Source organism: Pempheris klunzingeri, chromosome 15 (assembly GCF_042242105.1).
Source record: "Pempheris klunzingeri isolate RE-2024b chromosome 15, fPemKlu1.hap1, whole genome shotgun sequence".
NCBI lineage: Eukaryota > Metazoa > Chordata > Actinopteri > Acropomatiformes > Pempheridae > Pempheris > Pempheris klunzingeri.
In genome coordinates, this window is record NC_092026.1 from 22,537,605 (window position 1) to 22,559,604 (window position 22,000).

The 22,000-nt window shown below is 41.3% G+C and overlaps 2 protein-coding genes across 5 annotated transcripts; one reads left to right on the plus strand and one right to left on the minus strand.

The window, feature by feature from the left end:
- Positions 1-1,062: 1,062 nt before the first annotated feature.
- On the plus strand, positions 1,063-3,553 carry klf2b (Kruppel like factor 2b). Its single transcript, XM_070845540.1, has 3 exons — positions 1,063-1,397; positions 1,701-2,610; positions 2,731-3,553. Exons 1-3 carry the CDS (start codon positions 1,326-1,328, stop codon positions 2,904-2,906), a joined length of 1,158 nt encoding a protein of 385 aa, XP_070701641.1. The 5' UTR covers positions 1,063-1,325; the 3' UTR covers positions 2,907-3,553.
- Positions 3,554-4,727: 1,174 nt separating this feature from the next.
- On the minus strand, positions 4,728-21,185 carry LOC139213891 (epidermal growth factor receptor substrate 15-like 1). 4 transcript variants are annotated; one of them, XM_070844582.1, is made up of 24 exons: positions 21,142-21,185; positions 20,602-20,643; positions 20,425-20,514; positions 20,284-20,331; positions 20,088-20,183; positions 19,798-19,863; positions 19,590-19,715; positions 19,425-19,484; positions 19,044-19,310; positions 17,729-17,886; positions 16,686-16,851; positions 16,413-16,475; positions 14,941-15,026; positions 13,971-14,043; positions 13,409-13,570; positions 12,662-12,859; positions 12,096-12,260; positions 11,736-11,844; positions 11,268-11,407; positions 10,919-10,979; positions 9,437-9,522; positions 9,106-9,169; positions 6,937-6,953; positions 4,728-6,450 (listed from the first exon to the last, which is right to left on the minus strand). In XM_070844582.1, the coding sequence occupies exons 1-24, from the start codon at positions 21,166-21,168 to the stop codon at positions 6,304-6,306; spliced, it is 2,517 nt and encodes an 838-aa protein (XP_070700683.1). In that variant the 5' UTR covers positions 21,169-21,185; the 3' UTR covers positions 4,728-6,303. The 4 variants fall into 4 exon arrangements, with proteins under 4 accessions (XP_070700683.1, XP_070700685.1, XP_070700684.1 ...); XM_070844584.1 differs by lacking the exon at positions 16,413-16,475 and having other exon boundaries at positions 16,695-16,851; XM_070844583.1 differs by lacking the exon at positions 16,413-16,475.
- Between the last annotated feature and the right edge of the window lie 815 nt (positions 21,186-22,000).

Genomic DNA, 22,000 nt, shown 5'->3' on the forward strand with positions numbered 1-22,000 from the left:
ATAGTTTTGAATTTATTTAAGATACAGAGTGCAGGGTCACCGTTTGCCTGGTGACCTCTGGAGCCAGAGGACAAAACAGTCACGTCAGAAACCAGATCCCTGAGTAGAAACACCAACAAGCAGGTCAGAGTTGTGATGTAAATTTGACTCCAGTCGACACAGCAGCCCCCTCGTCCGTCATTTACACCTGAATGGGACGTTACCTTAAATCATGTTTACATCACTAGTGGTTAGAGCGTTAAAAAGCCGTGCAAACCGTTTCAGACGACCCTGGCGCCTGTTTGGACAAGCCTGCTGTGACAGAACAAAAACCATCTTCCATTAATGATAATGAGCCGAGAGCGAGATGCGCCAAACAGGTGGAGGCAGCATCACACACACACACACACACACACACACACCAGACAGTATCTTCATCCGTGCAAAACGTTTATACATAATTTTAAACATGCTGGTTTGAAGGTTTGAGGGGAGTGCGGAACTGATTTGGAAGATTTTGTCATTAAAATGGCGAGAAAACAAAGAAAACATAAGCAGCAAGTTCTGAAACTAAAAAATGATACAATCGCTGGAAGTGAAGATAAAATAACCTGTTGGATGATCCAACATATAAATGTCGTTTTTGGACATTTCCTTATGAAATCTGAAATCTGCGCCATAATCCCTGCTTTTTTTTTTTTTTAATTAAAGATTATGTGTCTTTCCCTCCGGAATTTTAACCCACTACACCGACTCTAATTATGTTTTTATTACAGTTAATCAAAAAGAAAAACACATCTCCTTCGTGTTGTGATGAATAACTGAAGTACTGACAGGCTTTTGATTAAGTAGTTGTTGCGGCTTTGGCCTCCAGCAGTTTCTGTCACTAGTCCTGTTCTTTTCAACATATTACGTAAGAATCTATGGTTGCTATATTGTCCTTATGTTTGTAATTTGACAGCAACTTTTTTCCAACTCCAGCTCAGGTGGGTTGGTCCGTTGGCTCTTTGCGTCAGTGTGTGGGGGAGGTCCCGCACTTTATAGGCTCCTCAGCGCTGCTCCGACTGTCACAGAGCGAACTGAGCCCCGCTCCCTGCAGGAACCGCTTTATAAGAGCTAAATTTACCAAACTTTACGTTGTTTCCTGAGCTCACACAATTGGCCAGGCGCACTCGGGTTAGACAGTTATAAGGTTTGGAGGACCTCCTACCACTTTAAACTTGTTCATGTCTTTGGAGCGCAGCTGTGGAGAGGTGACAGTGAGATAGGCGCACAGACTCTGGTGCGGCTGCAGCTCAACAAAACGCGACTTTGACAAGAGATAGTTCTTATTATTTCACCCAACGATGGCCTTATCCGGAGTGATGCTACCGTCATTTTCGACATTCTCAAACCAAAGAGAAAAACCCTGGGAAAACGTAAGTTCAATGATAACGCTGCGTTGTGTTTTAAACTGTGTGTGTGAGTTGATGTGCCACTTTGTTTCACCTGTTTTAATCATGATAGTAATGATAATGTCTTTTGAAGTTGTTGGAACTCATTTGTTCGCTTCATAGAAACAAAACAAAAAACTTGTGTGGTTATTTTAATAGAATAAAATTCAGTATTACTTTGCATTACAGTCGGATATCATCTGCTCTTATCTCTTCTGCAGCACTTTATTTCACAGAAACCTTATTCTTAACGTATCTAATGGCTCTAATATCCGTTTATTCTTTCAGAGGTGGAAAGGAGACATGGACAAACCCGTCTCCACCAGCTGCTCCGTGCTTGAAATGGTACATAACCTGGACAATCACAGCAAAAAGGACGACGAGGATCTGAGTAATTATTTGGATCTGGATTTTATTCTCGCCAACACAACTGGCTCAGACAGCGTGGCGGAATTTGTGGGCACAGTTGACCCCAGCATGTACACGACGGGAAACTCGGTGCCATCCTACACCGCAGACGACCACCGGTCCCCGCCGCCCCCGTACGGCGCCAGCCTCATGACAGAGCTGCTCCGCGCCGAGGGAACCAGCAACTATGGCATTACGCGCAACCCCGGCGTTCAGGGGAGATTTTATGTCAGCTCGGCGCATTTCCCCCGCCAGGACATCAAAGTAGAGCCAAACATGGACGGCTACGGCCCCGTTATGGGCATGGTGCCCCAAAGCTGCAATAAAATCAAGCAAGAAGGGAACGTTTCGTGCATGATGTCCTTCGAGCAGCCCCGGGTGGCCATCTCCCCACGGGCATCCAGCAACATGACGCCGCCCCTCAGCCCCGATGACCAGGGAGCTTCGGACTGCCAGGCACAGCTGTGCCAGCCCATGAACTTCTCACAGAAGTATCACTCACCGGCGGCTTTCCCGCACCACCCCCAGGCTCCCCAGATGCAGATGTCCTACCATGCTCCGCATGCTGCCTTTGGCATGTACGATGAAGGTCTGAGCCTGCAGCCAGGCGCGCAGAGGGTGATGCTCACACCGCCTTCTTCTCCTCTCGAGCTGCTGGAGTCCAAACCCAAGAGAGGACGGCGCACGTGGCCACGGAAGCGCACAGCCACGCACACCTGCACCTTCGCCGGATGCGGGAAAACCTACACCAAGAGCTCCCACCTGAAGGCACATCTCCGCACTCACACCGGTAAGTTGGAGCCCCACGCCCATCACGATGAATAACGTTACGGCTGTGCGCAATTACGCACAGAAAGATGTTTCCACTTTCAGCACAGGCTAATGATGTCTCTTCTCTCTATCCTCGCAGGTGAGAAGCCCTACCACTGCAGCTGGGAAGGCTGTGGGTGGAAATTCGCCCGGTCCGATGAGCTGACCCGTCATTTCCGCAAACACACAGGCCACCGACCCTTCCAGTGCCATCTGTGTGAACGCGCCTTCTCCAGGTCTGACCACCTGGCACTTCACATGAAGAGACACATGTGAAGGAGCTCACATAAGGACTTGGGCTTCATGGGGGGGTTGTGTTATTTTTATTGTGATTCAACTGATGTATTTTTTATTTAAAATTGTTCTCCACATGACCAAAGTCTTTTTTATATAATATTGAATTAAAAAGTTTTAGTGTTATTATTTTCTAATAACGTAGCTGGTACTACTTTGGTTCTATAAAAGCTTTAGAAAAGCTTTGTTTGCTTTAGAGCAGGCAGACCAAGAAGGGGCTGGCCCTGTATATACTACTCCTCTTTGACAGAACTGGAATGCTGTGTTTGACACAAAAGTGCCTTTCTATGACTGTGCTACTGTAAAACTCTTCATGACAGAATGACATGCCCACACAAGTTCTTGTTGACAGGAGTTAAAAATGAACATGCAGTTGTGTGCAAAGACAATGTTTTATTTAAACTGCCTCAATGTCTGAATGGCCTGAACTGTTTTATTTTATTGCTTCCTACTATTTGGAGTTGATGTCGTCTCCTCTTGTGTGAAACTCTTGGGTCCAGCCCCTCTGTTCACTATCAGGGCTTGATGTCCTGTGCATTATTTTTCACTTAAATTTATATAAATATGTACATGGATTTTATACTGTAGAATGTGTATTTATTGTAAATATTAAAAACAAGGAAATTGAACATTTGACTCATGACTTTTCATGTATGCTTACTCAATCTTGATATATCTTGTTCACACATTTAGTTAAAAAAACCACAGCCATGCACCCAGCAGCAGTTTTCATATGGTGCTTACAGCCAGCTCAAGTACGTGCAGCAGACCTGCAGAGCATCAGATCAGTTAGATTAAATTGGTTTTAGTACATGTTGCCATTGAATACCCACTTCAATTTAAAACGTGGGCACTTGATTTCCACTGTGATGTTTTGCAGCTGCAAGACAGAAGGGCAGCCGCTTGTGGGTTTAGCCTATAAATACAAACACTCCATTTCCATAATTACAGAGTGAGCTGGGAGCCGTCTGGACAGAGGGGCACAGCAAACCCTCATCAGGGAGCCCTTAGACTCCCTTTCTGATGGGTAGAAATTATAGTAGGACATCAAAGGGCCTTAATACTACAATTACACAGAGTCACTCTACACTATAGTTTCAAAGTATCGGAGTCTGTGCATTTTATGTCTGCATGGTGTCAGTGAGCATTTGCTTCACCCGCATCAAAGGCTGCATTGACTTGGTGTATCAAAGGCAGATGGCATTTTAGAAATATAAGTATTAACCATTTTTCTTCAAATGTGTGGTTGGTGATTGACACAGTACTCTCTCTCTCTATGTGCACTAAAATCATACATTTCACTGAAAGTGATGTCACACACTTCCAGTTAGATCTTAAATTCACTTGATTTCGCACCAATAAGATGTACGCGCAGAACATAACAGCTTGTTGATCAACATTTTATTAGAATGTATTTACTTTTTATAAAAAGAGGAAGTGCACACTAGGTAAAAATATCTTCAGTGGTTGATGCAAATGTATCACTCTCATTTCACTTTTTTTGTTCCAATATCAGTGCAGAACTACAAGATATAAACAATCAACTTTAGTCATTTCAGTTCTGCACCCTACATTTCTGTATCAGATTAAGACCCAAGAATAGAGTTGACTAAATCCGTCCCTCGTAGCAACTTCATGTCAGTGCTGAGCTACTGTTCCTCAAGGCCATCTACATGGAACGTAAATTCCATTTTAATCCCTGATACATTTATATTACAATCAAACTATTAATAACCTGTTGTGACTTCTTTTATCGGCTGCTGTTACAATATTTGTAATTAAATGACTTACCTGGCTCCAAGAATGTTAAAAATCACTTTTATTCAATTAAAAGTTGTTACAGACTTGAACTCCACACTCTGAGGTTCTTTTGTAATCACATACATACTGTGCAATGTTACATGTTACAATATTGATAAATAAGGCGCTGCCACTCTGTACACGTCCAGTAAGCTCTGGAATTTACAGTGCGTACATTATGTGCCAAATACACCTGATTAGCGTTTGATAATTACAAAAGATGGAATATTTTAAGGCATTTAAACAAATGTCCTCCGACTGGATCATAAGACATGAATGAAGAGAAAGAACAAATCCAGAGAGAAAAAAAAAAAAGATCCCCTGGATGATTTGAGTGTTGAGAGAAAAGCAAAAAGTTGGAAGCAGACATCACGCACATGCTTATCACTAGTCGAGTGAAGAAGCAAAAAGGAAAAAGCTAAGTGTAACAGCACCAGTATAAACAATGTAGGTTTACACTTTTTCCTTTTTATAGAGGCTTTCAGTTGTATGGGAGTGCAAGCTGTTTGGGCGTTACAACATGGCAACCAATGATAAACCATCTGACAGACACGAGCTGTTGACATCACAGGGACGGTGCAACAGTAATCCAGGTGGGCTGAACCTCACTCATTAGAAAGGAAGACCTCAATGATTATCGCTAGCATCTTAATTATTGTAAATGCAAGAGGCGACTGATGATATATACGGCTAAATCATATTTAACCAAAGCTATGTTAAGAATAAAACCCTTATTATGGATTCCCAAAACATCATATTGTCCCTTTGACATGTGTATCCCTAGTGAGGGTTTGATTATGTTCAAAAATGTCTTCAGTTCATGTACTTTAAGGCCATAAATAGTCTATATGCTGGAAGTAAATGGCAAGAAACATTTTAAATAAAAATCTAAATCATGCCATTAATGATCTGATCACTAAGCTCTAGTCCTTCAGGACAGGTATGCTTATTAAGAAAGCTTGTACATAAAACCATCAACTAGCAATATTTACAGTACATGAAGGAGTTCCTTAAAAAAAATGCAACTGGACAAACAAAGCAGTTGGTGTATATGGTTTGACTTTCAATTTGAATTTTTCTGAGTAATTAAAGGTTATATAAAACAGTTTATACAGTGCATTTAACAAGTACTTCATACACCACGGATTCATTCCTTTTACATATAAATAAAAACACTAAAATATTCTTAAAAGGTTGTTTTTTTTTTCTTGCAACAGAAAGTGTGATTAGCCATAACGAGATATGGAGCGAGATAAAGGTTGAAGTCGAGTACCCTGCTGGTTCGGGTTGCGTTAAATCGCTATGTTCTTGGAAGATGAAGCCAGGCTTAAATCAAGTGGCTCCGTATTGTCCCTGATTATAGTTGCCATGTAGTTTGGGAGCAACGAACCTTAACTGGTTGCTATATGTGGAATCATTTGACACGAGCCCAGTCATGGCTAGAGAAACACTGGTCTCTTACACAAATTAGTAACAGGGGCCGTTGGGCCAGTGATGGTGCTGTTGTCATGAGCCTGTGGACGGAGGACAATAAGTCAGAAGAGGAAGAGGAGCAAAAGCTGTGGTGGGGTACGCCTGGTCAGGTGCTGGGCATGTCAGCCCTGCTCAGGGCGATGGCGAGCTCCAGGTCCTGCTGTTCCTGGAGCCGCAGCCTCCTCAGCCTCTCTTGTTCCTCACGCTCGCTCTCCCGCTTGGCCCACTCCAGCTGCTGGCTCTCATTTCCAAACTAGAGCAGAGAAACAAGTGTTAGATGTGGACAAAAATGCAGAGATGCAGGCTGAGATGTCAACACAAATGGAGGAAAGTTACGGGCGAAAGCAAGATGTAAAACTACCGCTGGATGCAAATTTAAAATCAAATGTTTCGAATTAAGCAGAAAGTAAACAACTACTTAGAAATTACAAATAATTCGACATATAGCTGCAAGATAAATGCAACACTAAAGACGTTTAGATTTTACTTGGGACGTCACAAAAAAAAGCAAAGAAAGCAACACTAAAAGCTTAAAAAAAATGATTCCTATACAATGCACAGTGATGTACTAGTGCCATAAATTACCGGTCACATATCTCCCAAAAAGTGCTTGGATTAATGTGACTGGGTATATTTATTGAAAATAACTGTGCTCATGAATCACCGTAGTCAGATTATGCAGTGCGGACAGGTTTTTCACATGCAAAGGATTGACCACCACACCCTTGTACTTTCTTACCTTGGCATACTCAGATCCTGGCAGAAAAACAAAAATTACAATACAAAGCTCGATATAAAAATACCGCAAATCCCTTTCACAACTGTCATAACGGATAAAAATAAATTCATGTCATGTCAAATGATACAAACCAGACACAAAAAGCTGCCATGCATCATCTCACTACTTGAAAGCACACTCAGCTGTTAGGCCATACATGATGGCAAAGAAGCGGAAGACAGAGGACAAAGAGGCAGATTTACTCTGTTGTGCTCTGCTTCGAGGCATATCATGCTTTGACAGCAAATAAGCCTTTAGCTTGTGCTTCAAGACCTGAAAAATGCTCCTCGAGTGCTACCTGACCAGGCAAGTTCAATAACTTGCTGACTTAAAGAGAATAAATCCTGACTTCCTATCGAAGGCTGAGGCCAGAGACAACAGCAAGCATGCAGAAGCCCCCATTACCAGGCGGACGGACGCAACCATCGACCAGATAGACACAAGTATGTGGACTCAGTCATATGAACATGAATTCCCTCCCACACCATGTCTTTAAAAAGCTCTCAGATGTTCTGTCAGTTGTTAGTCAACAGCCAGTAAGCATGACGGTCCTGTGATCGCTTGCTTGAAGTCACCGTGTGAGGATAAGTTAACAGAATAAGGCCCAGTGACAGAGAGCTGACGCCTCTGAGCCTTCAGCTCCACAATCTGAAGAGTTGAGATCATGAGATCAGCGACTCATGCAAACAAAGATACTTGACCCAACAGAAAGCTTTCAGTCGACTACACTCACTGAGCCAAAATCTGCAAAACCCACAGGGCAGTCTTTGGATGATTTACGCTGGTGTGTCGTGACAAAAGAGTCTTTACTGTCTGCTGTGGCACAAACACTCTGGAACGGCTCTGATGCAGTCAAACTGAGCATGCCTACTGGAGAAGGAAGGATCCATGTGAGAGAATACACTTGAATGTCTTCACTTCAGATGCCAACAACTGGTAGCCCCTTGGGAACATATGCTCACTCTTCACAGGCTAATGTGTTATATTGTGTAGCTAAATTTTCACAGGAAGCCAACAGCTTTAAGCTGATGGCATGCAGAGTAGTCACCCCGGGGAAATTGGTATTGGTTCAAAAAAAGGTGTTAACCACATTTCTTGAGCAAGGCTCACTGATGCATTGAAGCTTAACAAGCAAAGTGTGGCTTTTTTGGAACACGATAGTAAAAGACGGACCCACCCTTGTCTACAGTAAGCTTTAAACACATTTCCCATGTTGATGGTGTGTGTGACCAGTATCATTCAGCTCTCAAACTTCTTTGCCATTGGCTGCATTTGCGAATTGAAGGGCTTCTAACTTTAAATATTACTCTATCAAAATATGTCTGAAAAGGTGCTGCAACACAATTGTAGCTAAAATAGCTAAATTGCACCCTCTAAAAGTTGCGCAACAGTGACTGTGATGCAAACATTCAAAACAACTCATTACTTTAAGAGAGGGCTTCTCACTTCCCCATCACATCTGAGGCACATCTCTGGAGCTAGCTTACTGTGCCCACTCATCTCTAACCCTGTGTGTGGTAAAGCAAAGGGGAACACCAACTTTCTCACGCTGTGGCTTCTGCTAAAGAACAAATGCAATATCACAGCGGAAGGGCACACGCTGGACATGGCCAGTGGGTACTGTGTGACTTAACCTAAGATAAACATGAGGCTAAATGCATCCAAACGGCACAGAAAAGTAGCTTTCCATCTCATCACACTATTCACAAACATAACTTAACTGCACTGGCTATTTCCACTGTTGAAGACAAAAATAAATGAATGTCTTAATAACACTAACAAGGGCACATCACTGTAAACACAGAGAATTACCTCACCTCTACCAACAGCTCCTCCTGTTTACAACTTCAGAAGAAGAAATTACTTTCTCTGCACCATCACTGCTCAACAGGGAAGTAGGTTTTTTTCCGTCTCGGCAGAAAAATACCTTTTTAGTAGGACAACAGCTAAACACAATGACCCCAAAAATGGTGCTGCCATTGCATTTCTGTGACCAGTTGCAGGCATTAAATGTTGCAAAACCAACAGAACATACTAATTATGAACATCATTGAACCATTAATGTCAAGCTAAGAGGCAAGCATAGCTGTGTTGAGGCACCCAGACACACACTTCTAAATCAGGGCTTACCATAGGGAGGTGCAGGCCGGTTAGGCACATTCTTCTTTGTTGGGAGTACAGGATTGTCCGACTTCTGTTCACACACACAAGGGAAAGACAAAAACATTCTTCTGCCTTCTAACTATCACACAAAATGATGACTCTTACAGAAATGTCCGCCAAAATCTAAAGCTTCTGGCCCCAAACCAGAAAGACTGTTTTCATGAATGTGATAAATTGGCAGAAAAATAAGAAATCACTCATCATGAGAGTAAAATTAACAACACAGCTTTCTGCAGCTAAAGTGGAAAATGATGCTTTATGGTGCAATTGATTCATAATTCCAGTCTCCGGGGCTTACCTTTGACATCTGACTAAAGTCTGCAAATCCACCCCCCTTGCTTCCAAAGGAGTTGCTTCCAAAGGGGTCCACAGTCCCAAACACATCTGTGACAAGGGTACATTGAAATGCGTTTGGAACATTTGAATACATTTATGGAAAGAGCTACAAACTATAATGAAGTTCAGCCCCAAAACCACACATTCAAAATCATCTCTGCATCTTGCTTATTCTGAAAAAGGCCTGCATGCTATTTTCAGAGAGGGGAATGTGGCATGACCGTTTAATTTTCCATGACATTTTGCGAAAACCTGGAAAGCAGAGGTTCTGTTGTTTAACCTGACGTATGCATCTGATCAGCTAATTAAAGGCGTCAGTTGGCACACTGTTAACCAGAACTGTGCCCACGTTGTTTTGAAGCTCAGTGGTCTGCAGCTTAATGAAAAAAACAGCATACTACAGATGGTTACAGTGAAAAAACAAAACATTGTAATAGAATATGTTTGTTGTGAGTGTGCAACCACAAGAGACCCCATTCATGTGAAGTATGCAGTGTTTTCTTTTACGCACAGTAACTCAGCTCAGGTCTACAGTCGCCTCTGTGTTCTTCTGAAGGTGTGTAGCATGGCAGAGCATCGACCAGAGGTAGCCACTAACTTAAAACAACTTCCGTACCGAATGAGGCAGAGCAGTTCAATAGTAGCAGATATAAAGACAGGACAGAGGCAGCAGAGAACTGGTTAAAGGAGTGGCAGTGTATTCTAGTAGAGCAGGACCAGCAGTCACAGAGTTTCTGTTATGTTTGGCTCCTGCAAGCCTCCTGTTTTTCCAGGGTAGGGGGGAGTATTTTTAGTTGGCCAGTAGTTAAATGCGTAGGTACAGGACTAAAAATAGCCCTAAACCACAGGAAAAATTGAAGCCACAGTGAGTAAAAATTGTTTGCCCCTAATGCCCCCAAAAATACAAGCACGTCACCCAGAATGGCAAAGAATGACTCTTTGAGACATGTTTCACAATTAGAACGTGTTCTTTCACGTTCTGGGAAATCTGCATGGAAAATCTGCACATATTTAGTTCAGGGTCTATGACTATGCATTTACGCTTTCATCTAACAAAGTCACACGGCAAGAGGTCAAAGTACAGTACGTTCTGCCATCACTGGAACCATCACATCCTACATTACTTACTACAGTAGTTGCAATAATAAAACACACGAAAATCTACAACCTCAAAATGACAAATAAGAAAATTGCATCTTTTTCAGCTTACTTTTTACAATTACAATGTAGAAAATTGGAAACAATAACATTTGACATTGACATTTGGATTATTTGCTAAATGATTTAAAGGCAAGAAGTCCAGAAACAACTAATTGTTTTGGCACAAACAAATACTACATCTACCTAGACTCAGACAGACTCTCAGATTTACTTATATCTTAAATAAAGGGTAAAAGAGAAAAAAATCTCTGTTTGTATTAACATCTTTTGACAAGCAACATACCTGAATCCTTTGCTTTTGTGCTGTTTGATGTGAAAAGGTCACCACTGCTGAAGGCACTTGGCTGAGAAAAAAATACAGTAAGTAAGCTATACAAAAGATCTTGTTTAAAATACACACTCGCACAAAGACCATGTCAGCACAAACACAGGAAATCTCCCTTTGTAGTAATGGTTTGCTTTTCCAGTTATCTACAATGGTGACAAGTCAGAGCTTGTTTCTATCATCACTGACATCTATCGCAAGTGATTAAACATAGAAAAGGAAATATCAGTCTGAATTTTTGAGCAAAAGAGCATCGGGTTTCTCCCACAGAAGAACTGCGAACAAACATCTTGGAAGCGATAGATACCTTGGCTGGCGGTGTGGGTTTTCTACCGAAGGGGTCTGAGGATCCAAACAGGTCTGACTTGTCTGTTCTCTTAAAGAAATCTTCAGATGAGGTGCCTTTGAAGGGATCGCTTTCTTTGAAAGGATCTCCCCCAAAAGGATCTATAAAACAGTAACAAGACAGTGAGAAGAGCGTAACTGGCTGGATATGGACTCCTAAAAAGAAATAAGCAGAGATTTCTTGGATTTTTTAATAGCATGAAATTCAAAGTGGAACATACAACAAACATTTTCATTTCATTAAAATGCCACAATTTGGCATCTTTAATGAGGGTACATTTCAGGTATTTAGTGGAAATGCTTATTCACAGGGGCACAAAATTAGTGCAGGTGATTACCAGCAAGTGAAAGCTGGCAGAGCAGAGAATAACCTTGATCCAGACAGAAATACAGGACTAAATGATAAAAAGATACACGAAAGGATTCATACCATTGAAGGGGTCCACCTTGAAGGGGTCTTCCGTCTGGAAGGGATCTGCTGGAGTCTCCTTAACACTGCTGTTGTTGAACATGGCTATCTTTGACTTGAAAGAGTCATCCTGATGAATAAATTCAGAGAAAAACAAATCAATACGTGTGAAGTTGTCATTGATATGTTACAATTACAAATACAGCAGGTTCACTCTCTAAATGAAATAAACATGGTACCATATGGCATAAAGCCGTTCTCTTCCCAAATATTCGGGAATATAGAGTAAAACCTTGTTTTGACTACAAAACTTTATGCTAAAAATGGGTTTTATGCTAAATTCTCGTGGAGAAAATGAGGATATAAGCATGAGCTCCTCACAGCATTTCTGAAACCTCCGTTCTCCTTCTCAGCAAACCCTCCACTTATGTCCGGCAGGTTAGTAAAGTTTCCTCCGTTGATGTCGCTCAGAGCACTGTTGTACTGCTCAATGGTCTTGGTCACCTCCTTTTGGCTGTCCTGGATCAGCGACAGCTTACTGCGAGCCTACAGACGCACAAAACACTGTTTAATCTACATCTGATTCCAGAAAATACATCGATTGGATTTCCTTTACTGTCTATTTTTAATAGATAGATTGCTATTGTTAACAAACCTGCCAGAAATGGATAAGCCACTTCAAGTCCAAGGAGCCCCTTAAGGGACATGGGGGCACAAAAATGTGGGGCAACTTAAATGAAAATTTTTGCAACAGAATGCAAAAGTTTCTCAGAACACAACAGTGCTTAAATTTTGTTTTCACCCATTATTTTTCTTTCACACAATGTTTTTTTCCCTCTCCCATGTTCCCTAAGGGGCTCCACACAAGCCACATATTCAAATAAAACAAAAAAACATTAAAAATTCCACAGATACAGAAAAATACAAACCTCTCCATCTGCACAAACCTGGTTGATCTCTTCCTGAGTGGTTTTGAGAGACTTAATGATGCTGTCCAGCTGGACTCGACCAGTGAGCAGGCTCTGCTCCAGCTGGGCCTCCTCCTCCTGCAGCCGGCTCAGGTCCACCTTGGTACGGTTCAGTTCATCCTCCTGGCTGCGGAGGTCGGTCTCCTGAGAGCAGATCTGGCTCTGCAGGGACGAGATCTGGAGGACGAAAGTAGAAAATAAAGTTTTATATAATGTCCTTTTATGACATTTATAATGTCCTTGTGCTTTATAACTAAACATTTATAGCAATTACTATGGTTAATCAGACTTAAGTTACTTATTTGGACAGATCAAAGCAACAATATTTTATAGTATATTCTCAGGAGCATGCAAAAAATTACAAAGGCCATTATATAGTACTTACTTTAAAAAATGAGACTTCGACATAACTGGCCTCAAAAGATTCTGCTATGCAATGCTTTCTCATAACCTCTAATACTTGTGCAATTTCCCCAAAAAACAAAGTAAGCAATACACATTAACAGCTACGGTATTTTAGAACACGTGATGGCTTTGTTAAAAATAATTAAGTGCTGCTTTCTTTCTTTAAACAGACCTTAACCTCAGCTGACGCCAGTGCTTGACTGACATCTGATTGATATCTAGCATCACACTCCAAAAATACCAAAGCATTGTCTGCTTAGCACAGAAAGTTTGCACAGCAAGATGACAGCTTTTATTCTTTTAATAAGTCAAGTGTTGAACCATCTGGGTCTCTTCCTGGCACTTCTGCTTGATGTCGTTGAGCATTCCCTCCAGCTTGGTGCGCTGCTGGTCCATCTCCTCCAGACGTTCCTGGGCATCCTGCTTCTGAGACTCCAAGTCCTTCAGGTCGCTGCTCTCCCTGTCCAAGCCGTCCTGCATGTCCTGACGGTCCGCCAAACACACAAACACACATGCATTTACATCGTACAGCATCTCAGGTATCAGTTTTACTGAGTTAATAACTCTCAAACCAGATGACAAACAAACTGTATAATTCGAGTGTGAATCAGCGAGGGAATAATGAATTCTTCTTCTTGAATGGATCTCAAAATGTACAACACTTATAAAATGGTCCAAATGAATTCATAAGTTTGCCTTAATGACACGTTTATAGATACAGTATGTATTTTAGGCTGTTGGCCAGTCATGTACAATCATTTATTTGAACCAATGAACTTTAAGATGGGCTTGTAGTCAGTCATGAGTTGGTTGTTCACTGATATTTTAACCTTAGGAGACAGCTTTAACAGACAACTTGAAAATGATTTTGGCTCCGCCTTACCTGAACTTCACTGTTTTGTTGTCTGATGGTTTCCTCCTTTTCCCTGATCTCTTGCTCCAGAATGTATTTCTCTCTGTGGGTGAACAACATGGGAGGAACGACATGGGAGACAAGGAAGGAAAAAGTAACAAATGGTGTTATTACTTTATACCAAAGCCTATGTTAGCAAAACATAGAGCTTAAAAAGACAAAACTGTGTCAAATGACATGTGGAAATAATCTGTGTTTTTTTTTAACATGGTTGAAAAAACAGGCCGATGGGGTTTCCCACATAACTATGGGATGAGTAGCAAAAAAATTATAAAATCCCATGAAAAATATACCGCATTTGTCGGTCACTTTACTTTTTGCCGATGTGGTGCATTAGCAGACACTTTTTAAAGTTTAAAGTTGTCCTTTGATACTGCTTTTGGAATGATACGGAACATGAAAGCAGTAACTGTTTCAACAATTTAAGTATTATTTTCCTCAAGCTCTGTGACAATTTAGACTTTAAGCACTGAATAAAATCTGAACACTTATCAGCGTAAGTATAGCCCAATAATCTTAAAGACTGAGTTTAAGTACTCCAGGTGTGGAAATTGTGTTGAATGCTCTCCTGTTCAAATTTTTCAAAGAATGCAAGATAACCTGAGAATGTACTAACCTGACAAGTGCATTCATCTAAATATTGACTCTTACATTAATTATTGGGGCCTCGTGTTAATTATGCTCAGACTTTAAAATGTGCTCTGACTGACCAAAAGCAAGGCTCCACTGATGACACTGCTTTCTTCCCTTAGTCTCTCTTGGAATAAAAAAATCTAACACGATCATCTGGTTGAATAAAGGTTAACATTATTGGGGGAAAAAATGTTCTAGTTTAAAAGAGCTTTGATCCTGACCATCACTTTAGTGCAACCTCCCCTCGTTTTTCTCAGAGGAAGAGAAACAAAGCTATCCTCCTGCTACTCAGAGTGCAGGGGCTCACCTCTGCAGCTGAGCTATTTCCTGGCTTAGGTCATCCAGCTCTTTGATGCCTGTCAGCTCAACTGACCCCGTGGAGCTGGTGCTGTCCTGAGGCGAGAGACAGAGACGGACGAGTGAGAGAGGCGAGAGAGAAGGAGAGCTGGGTAAAAAAGTACGATGGCCGTGGAAGTGAGGGTGACAGGTGGTGACAACCGACACGAAAAGGGTGACAGTGGCAGGTAAGACTGGGATATTGATGGAATGAATGCAAAAAACAAGGGGACAGGAGGGAAAATGTTCAAACAGGGGAAGGGCGCAACAAGGAGGGAGAAAGAGAGCAGAGGGGACATGAATGGTACGCAGGAGGATAGAGGAGCTCCCCACTGATAAGTCTAACAAAACAAAAGACACAGGAAGGAAACACAAAAATTTCGCACTGCTAGGAAGGGAGCAGGAGTTCCAGACAATACATGAATGAGGAGAAACGCACACAGACAAGAGAATAAGAACTATTACAATTTAAAGTTATAGTGAAACCTGATTTGCATATCGGTGTTCAATATGTCAAGCCTTTTGACAAATAGCCGAGTCTCAATAGAAAAATCACGGTGTCCCAAAATGTGCTGCAGTCATCCCTCATGCCCATTATTTTTATAAAAACATTCAGGTTCATCTTAAAAAAAGGGAACTGAGAAACTGTGTAATTTCTTTGTAATGATAGTAGTTGTGTAAGAGTTACAAAACAGCATATATTTGTACTATATTTGTTTGAACACTCTTACTTAATTATGACTCTACGCACGACATGAACGTGTTAATAAACACAAAAGGAAAAATTATTTTTTTGATGTAAAATGCTAATCTAGGGTGATTTATTAGTTGTCCTTGCCTTTACAGTCAAATTTGAACCTTTACATGGAAGGCAGTTTATCCAAAATGTTCATGTGTCCATTAACCATAGCAGTAAAAAAAAAAAAAAAAGTGAGCAACCTTTTTAATAATTTCTCTTTTCCAGACTTTTTTCCCACTTTATTTAGAATGAAAAGCTGCAGAAAAGGCGTCCAGAGTCATAAAGTGACTCAATGACATCTTTACGCCTGGCTATTCTACATTCATACACAATTAGTTAAGTGAAAAATTGTTTAACTAGAACTATACACAATATTAAGTTACTATACTACAGCTGGAGTTGACATTGGTTGCTGTGACAGGCCACTGACAATGAAACAGCAGCAGGTGGCAGTTTTTACCTTAAACGCAGTTGATGTTAAAAAGAGAAACATTTGGGGAACAGTCCAAGGTATGACAGACATGACGCAAAGAGTAAACAAGATATAAGAACCTGTGTCCCCCTTTGTTAGGAAAAAAAAAACGAGAAACTAATGATATAAGACAAGGAAACATGGTCTTGTTTACCACCCAGTGCTTCAGACCGAGACAGAGAATATGACAGTACACAAGCGCCATCTTCAGGCACAAAGCCCAACTACTCACTCTGCGCATATTAGCTAGTGCAGTATGTTCAGGTCTCACAGCTGACATAGACCCCGCATAGCTCTGTTAGAAAGGATAGAGGAGCATCAAAAACTGTTTTGCAAGCCAAGGCTGAAAAGCCAGAAAGCAGAACTCACCGTTTAAAATGCGTATAGCAGTAGGAAAACATAGACTCTTGAGGAACAGATGCAAGTGAAACATTTCGCTTAAGAAGGTGAATAGGGCTACTGAAAGATGAAGCAGTGACTTCAGTGAGCTAAAGTCTGAACTCACGGGGCCCACCGATGAGGCTGCAGTCCTTTCTGATGGAGGAATCATGTCTGGTGTTAGAGTGGAGGGAGGATCTATGCCTTTAGAGGCCTTCTGCTGAATCAGATACATGGCCAGAGAGAACTGCTCCCGGGTCAGCTTGCCCGTCTGTTTAGTGTCAGCAAGTCCCCTGTGGAGAGGAAGAGGAGAGACCACTCAAAGCACAAAATACTGAATTCTTTCAGGGAAAAAATAATAAAATATATAACACCCAGAGTCCACTGATGAAAATGTCCTTTGTTGGCTTGCTTCCACTGACTTGTTGTAGCACACTTAAATCATTTACGCATCTTATATTGCACCCATCTTCTGGAGCAAGTGTCATGTTTTAAACTGTCCACTAGATGGAGCTGGAGTTAAACTATTAGTGTGGATGATTCAGCACTGAGCAGGTGGCCGCAGAGACTGTATTTAAGAAGTGGACATGGGTTCTGGGTCTGAAAAGTGAAGCCAATGTGGAAATGCATTAAACCTGCATTCTTTCTAATGGCCAGCAGGAGGCAACTCCACTGGCTCCAAATTGAATTCTGATTGTATGGAAGTCTATGAGAAAATTAGCCTACTTCTCACTTGATTTACTACCTCAGTGAACATTTTCCAAATTGGTTTATTGGCTAAATTGGTAGTTTCAAATCTTCTTCAATACAACATTATGTTAACCTAGTAAATTATGGTCCCATTTTGAGTAAAATAGGCCACAAAGGAAGGTATGCTTTACGATGAGACTACTAAACCAAGATGGCGATGCCAATGGGACCCAAGCAATGGGTGCCATCACGGTTTATGGGTGGCCATGATGGAGACCTCTGGTAAAATTAGTTCTGCAGAGAATTTTTTTTTTTTTCTTAAAAATGAAAAATGCTATGCGGCATATGCTTTGTCAAACTGATAATGTGTCTCCTTATTTGTTTGTTTTTTTTGTTGCAGTGCACTGAGCAGTGCACGCTCTTAAATATGTGAAAAGTATGTTGAGAAAGTAAGTAGGAAAAAACGGCTGTAGGTCTCACCATATCTGTGCCAGCATGGTTTGGGAGAGAGTGGACTGCATGAAGATCTCTATGACCTCAGTTCCAGTGACCAGGCCATCATTATCTGTGTCTGTTGTCTTGAAGATCTCATCATATATCTCCCTGTCAGCCATCGGTACCACCCAGTTCACCACTGGCTGGAATGAACAAAAGATGACATTTATGTGATCTTAGATGAGGGAGACAAAATCTCAAAAAACCTTGAGAGCAACAGTTTGGGTTTTTTAAATAACAGGTGGTGTTTATGTGTTATACAGATTAATGATAAAAAATAAACAGTACGGATAAGTTACAAATAAAACATAATTCTGGCAAAGTGCCAATTAAATAAATTAGGAGAAAAAAAACAGTGGCGTAACAGAAAATAAAAGAGGACATCATAAGTGTCATGCAGCCATAGTCATGTGATCTCTTCCCTTTCAAGGAAACCTGTTTCCTTAAAGTCACGGGTGAAAAATCCCTGCAGCTATAACAATGTAGAGACTGGGCCATGCATATTGCTCAAAACAATGTGGCAAAACAAGTCCATCCATTCGCAACAGCAAGGAAACACATGAAATGCTGGTTTCTTTAGAGGGCCAGGCAGGGACAAGCAGGGAAAATTAAATGTATTGATTTTTCCAAGACGACTGAATGTATTTCCAAGTTTTTTGTGCTTTTGACTTTATACTACTTGACAATAAGTAACCACATGTGACATCCTAATTCATTGAGAGATTAGCCTGAGTGAATATGCATTCTTTTCTTTTTTTTTTTCAAATTCTGTAAGGCAGCTGTGTGAAACTATCCAAATTAGCTGCCATAACAACCTGAGTCTTGTTTCCTCCCTCATGATGGAAACAAAACTTAAAAACAGCCAATACAAGATATGACAACTTTCTTTGTACAGGAGTATGTTTTTTTTTTTTAATTAAGAGAGTAGGGCTGTAGCATTATATGTGAAAATGTGATTATGTTATAATTAAGCAAATTCTGTTATCTAAATGAATTATTCTGAATAAATTGTAATTAAAAGCTAATGAAACTTTTTTTATTTTACACAAATGACAAGCTGTTAATGAAGATCATAGTTATGCAGCATATAACTGAACATAAGTTTGATTATTGTGTTTGTAATATCTTATACAGTTTCTATGTTGGGATGCGTAACAATAAATTGATTTTATTCCTAAAAATGTTGTGATATCAATTCTAATCACATCGTCTAGGAAAGAGCACTTCATCTCTTTTAAGTGATCAATCTAGTCACTAAACCTGCAACAACACCCTGAGAAACACAGGTGAGGCTACATACCGATGAGCTGGATTTAAAGGAGTGTTTTGGAGAAAGGTTGACAGGGCTGCTGCTGAGGAGAGAAGTACTCCCCAGAGGAGGAGTGCTTCGCAGGGAGTCTCTGAGTGGAGCTGAGCCAGCTGTAAATCCGGACAAAACAGGCAGCACAGGCACAGCACCTGCCAGCGCACCTGCAGACTTCTTCCTTTTTTGGGGTGGGATGAGGGAGGTGGGCAAGGTAGTTGGGATAGGCTCCTGCTCCATGGCCCGATACACAAGATGCATGGCCTAGAAAATGGGAAATCAGATCATTTATTATGTTTTTATTATTTTTCCTCTTGATTTTAAAGATTAAGTATTAGCTACCAAAAATTACCCTGGAGTGAATAGGCACCAGCTTACCACTGTGAATTCATCTTTGTCCAAGTGTCCATCTTTGTCAACATCACTTAGGTCCCAAATCTACAGAAAAAAACAAAAAAAAAAAAGAACAAGAATAAGTTCCTTTGAATTGTTAACATTCCAATGTCAAAGAAGGCAGTGCAACAGTGTTATGAGCTACATCACCTTTCCTAACACATCCAGAGGTAGCTTGGAGTTGATCAAAATTGGTCTGACTTTATCACCAGAGAGGAGGCCATTTACAGGGGATAGACTCTCAAAAATGCCCTCAAACTTCCCTTTTTCATCAGGCTGGGGAAGGAAGAAAATCCATTTTAGTTGGAAAGCTTGATCTTGATCTTCGAAATAATCTTGACAAATGGTATCAACTCACCCTAATTGCCCACTGTGAGTCAGGCCCTGTTGTCGAAACACTTAACAATGGACTGCTGGTGTCTCTCTGTGAAAAAAATAGGCAAGGATGAGACACTAACAAGCAGAGCAGATAAACGCAGTAACAACTGTATGTAGATGGGGAAAAGACATTTATGGATGCAAGTTTTCCTTTACAATATCACTTTCTGATGCAGTCCATATCCACTCATTTCTCATGTGAGCTACAGAAGTATTTTTTTCTCCACCAGCTGTCACATTATCCAATACTGCAATTGTCAAATTACTTACAAATTTGGGTGCAGCCAAGTTTTGGCTGAGATTGTTGAGGCTGATATCATTTCCACCCTGTGCTGAGGCCACCAGTCTCAAAGCTATGAAGAAACCCTAAGAAAGAGGAAGAAATCCAGACAGTGATCACTGCACACATCTGCATAACCACTTCCAGCAAATCTACCAGAGAAAATCATGAGTAGAAAAATGTTACCCGCTTATCCAAATAGCCTTTTCTTTCTGAATCTGCCAGATCCCAAATCTAAATGAAATGACAAGACAGAAAAAGTGTTTAGATGCTTCTGACTGAATATGAGTGTTTGTGTGTGAGCATGTAGGCGAGTTTGTGACACACCTTCCCCAACGTACTGTCTGACAGCCCGGACTTTTTAAGGAACTGAGCTGCATCTCCAGCCGATACCTTGCCTGTGTTACCTGGATCCAGCTACAGAGAAGAAACAGCAAAACAACACATGGTTACAGCAGGACACTTTGAGTGACAGGTGACTGTGGACTGGAAATCAGACTTTACCTGTCTGTAATAGCTCTCATAAGCTGCGGTCCCACTTGATAACTGCACAGAGAAGAGAAATGTGACACCAAATAAGTTAGTAATAAGAGTTTAATAAGAGGCTAACACAAGCACAAGCACCGAATTAAGCTGACTGGAAGCAAGAACAACGGCATTAAGATAGCACGTAAGAGTAACGTTAGAGAAACACAGCATTGGTGGCTAACGTTAGCTTGCTTTACTTTAGTTTAACATCCTAGTTATGTTTTTAGTTTCATTAGTAGTCATTAGTCCTGCTGCTAACGTTTGTACTTTCCTTGTTAATAGTAGCATTAGCTTCCTTCCTCCATTAAACCGTAGTTCACAGTAACTCAGCTGTCCCCATCTTAACCTAGCTAACCATGATAACTTAGTTGACTGCTAACATGGCTCCTCTGGCCGATATTCACCACCGTTTATGAAGCAGTAACGTTCGTGAGGACCTACGACGGCTGTCACTGTCACTCGATAATGACCAGTAACCAAATCTGAGACTTTTCCTGAGCTACTGAGAGTTGTTACCTGGCTGAGAGTCATGAGCGCCGCCATATTTCCTGGTGTCTCGGGAGTGCGCACACGCCCCTTAACCGAGCGGGCACGAGCGGCGGCAGGCCGTTTTTCCGGTGGGTGGACCGACCCGGTCACTGCACCGGAGGGCGCTGGTCCTGCCAGTCTGTGTGTGTGCACTGAGCAATGGCTGATACTGAGGGGGATCAGACATGGGCACAAAGCGCTGTCTCAGGCCTTGGCTATGACTGCATGGAGGAAACACACCATGTGACCAGGCACAGGTGGAAACCTGATTTAAAGGCTCTAAAATCGTTTGGTGCAGCAATATGAACCCCTGAATCATAATTTTCATATAAAGCACTTCTACCAACTCTTAGAGGATCCATGTATCAAGATCTAATTGTAACACTTTTAGTTTTCTGATCTATTTTCCTCATGTGGTGCATAAACCTAAATAAGGTGTTTAATATAATTATCACAACCACAGAAACTGGCATGTGGTAAACCTGGAGTGAGCTGCAATGGTTCCCTTCCAGGGTCTGGGCAAAATATATTATGCCACTATGAGAATTTGCACTCTGCTATGCATTTAAAGGCAACACGACACACACAGTTCAAAAAGAGTGGGAGGGACCAGCGGGTTAACATCTACATTTTGGCACAGGGCCATCTCGCAGGTTCATCCAGCCCCAAGAAACAGCAACACTTAACACTTCTGCCATGCCACTGAAGGAGACAGAGCATTTTATTAGGGGTTTTAAGTATGCCCTCTGCAAGAATAGAACCGTTTATAAAACATAGGTCAACAGGCAAAACATTTTCTTTTGTATTGGACTAATGTTCAGTGTCCCCAGAGGTTGACAAGGCTTCC

Bases quoted from the DNA above. Each gene is read 5' to 3' on its own strand.
- klf2b (XM_070845540.1), top strand. From the start codon at position 1,326: ATGGCCTTATCCGGAGTGATGCTACCGTCATTTTCGACATTCTCAAAC. The intron at 1,398-1,700 runs GTAAGTTCAATG...TTATTCTTTCAG, and splicing joins GAGAAAAACCCTGGGAAAAC to AGGTGGAAAGGAGACATGGA. The intron at 2,611-2,730 runs GTAAGTTGGAGC...CTATCCTCGCAG, and splicing joins ACATCTCCGCACTCACACCG to GTGAGAAGCCCTACCACTGC.
- LOC139213891 (XM_070844582.1), bottom strand. From the start codon at position 21,168: ATGGCGGCGCTCATGACTCTCAGCCAG. The intron at 13,571-13,970 runs GTAAGGCGGAGC...GCGGACCGTCAG, and splicing joins AACAAAACAGTGAAGTTCAG to GACATGCAGGACGGCTTGGA. The intron at 12,261-12,661 runs GTTTGTGCAGAT...GTGCGTCTGTAG, and splicing joins CTCAGGAAGAGATCAACCAG to GCTCGCAGTAAGCTGTCGCT.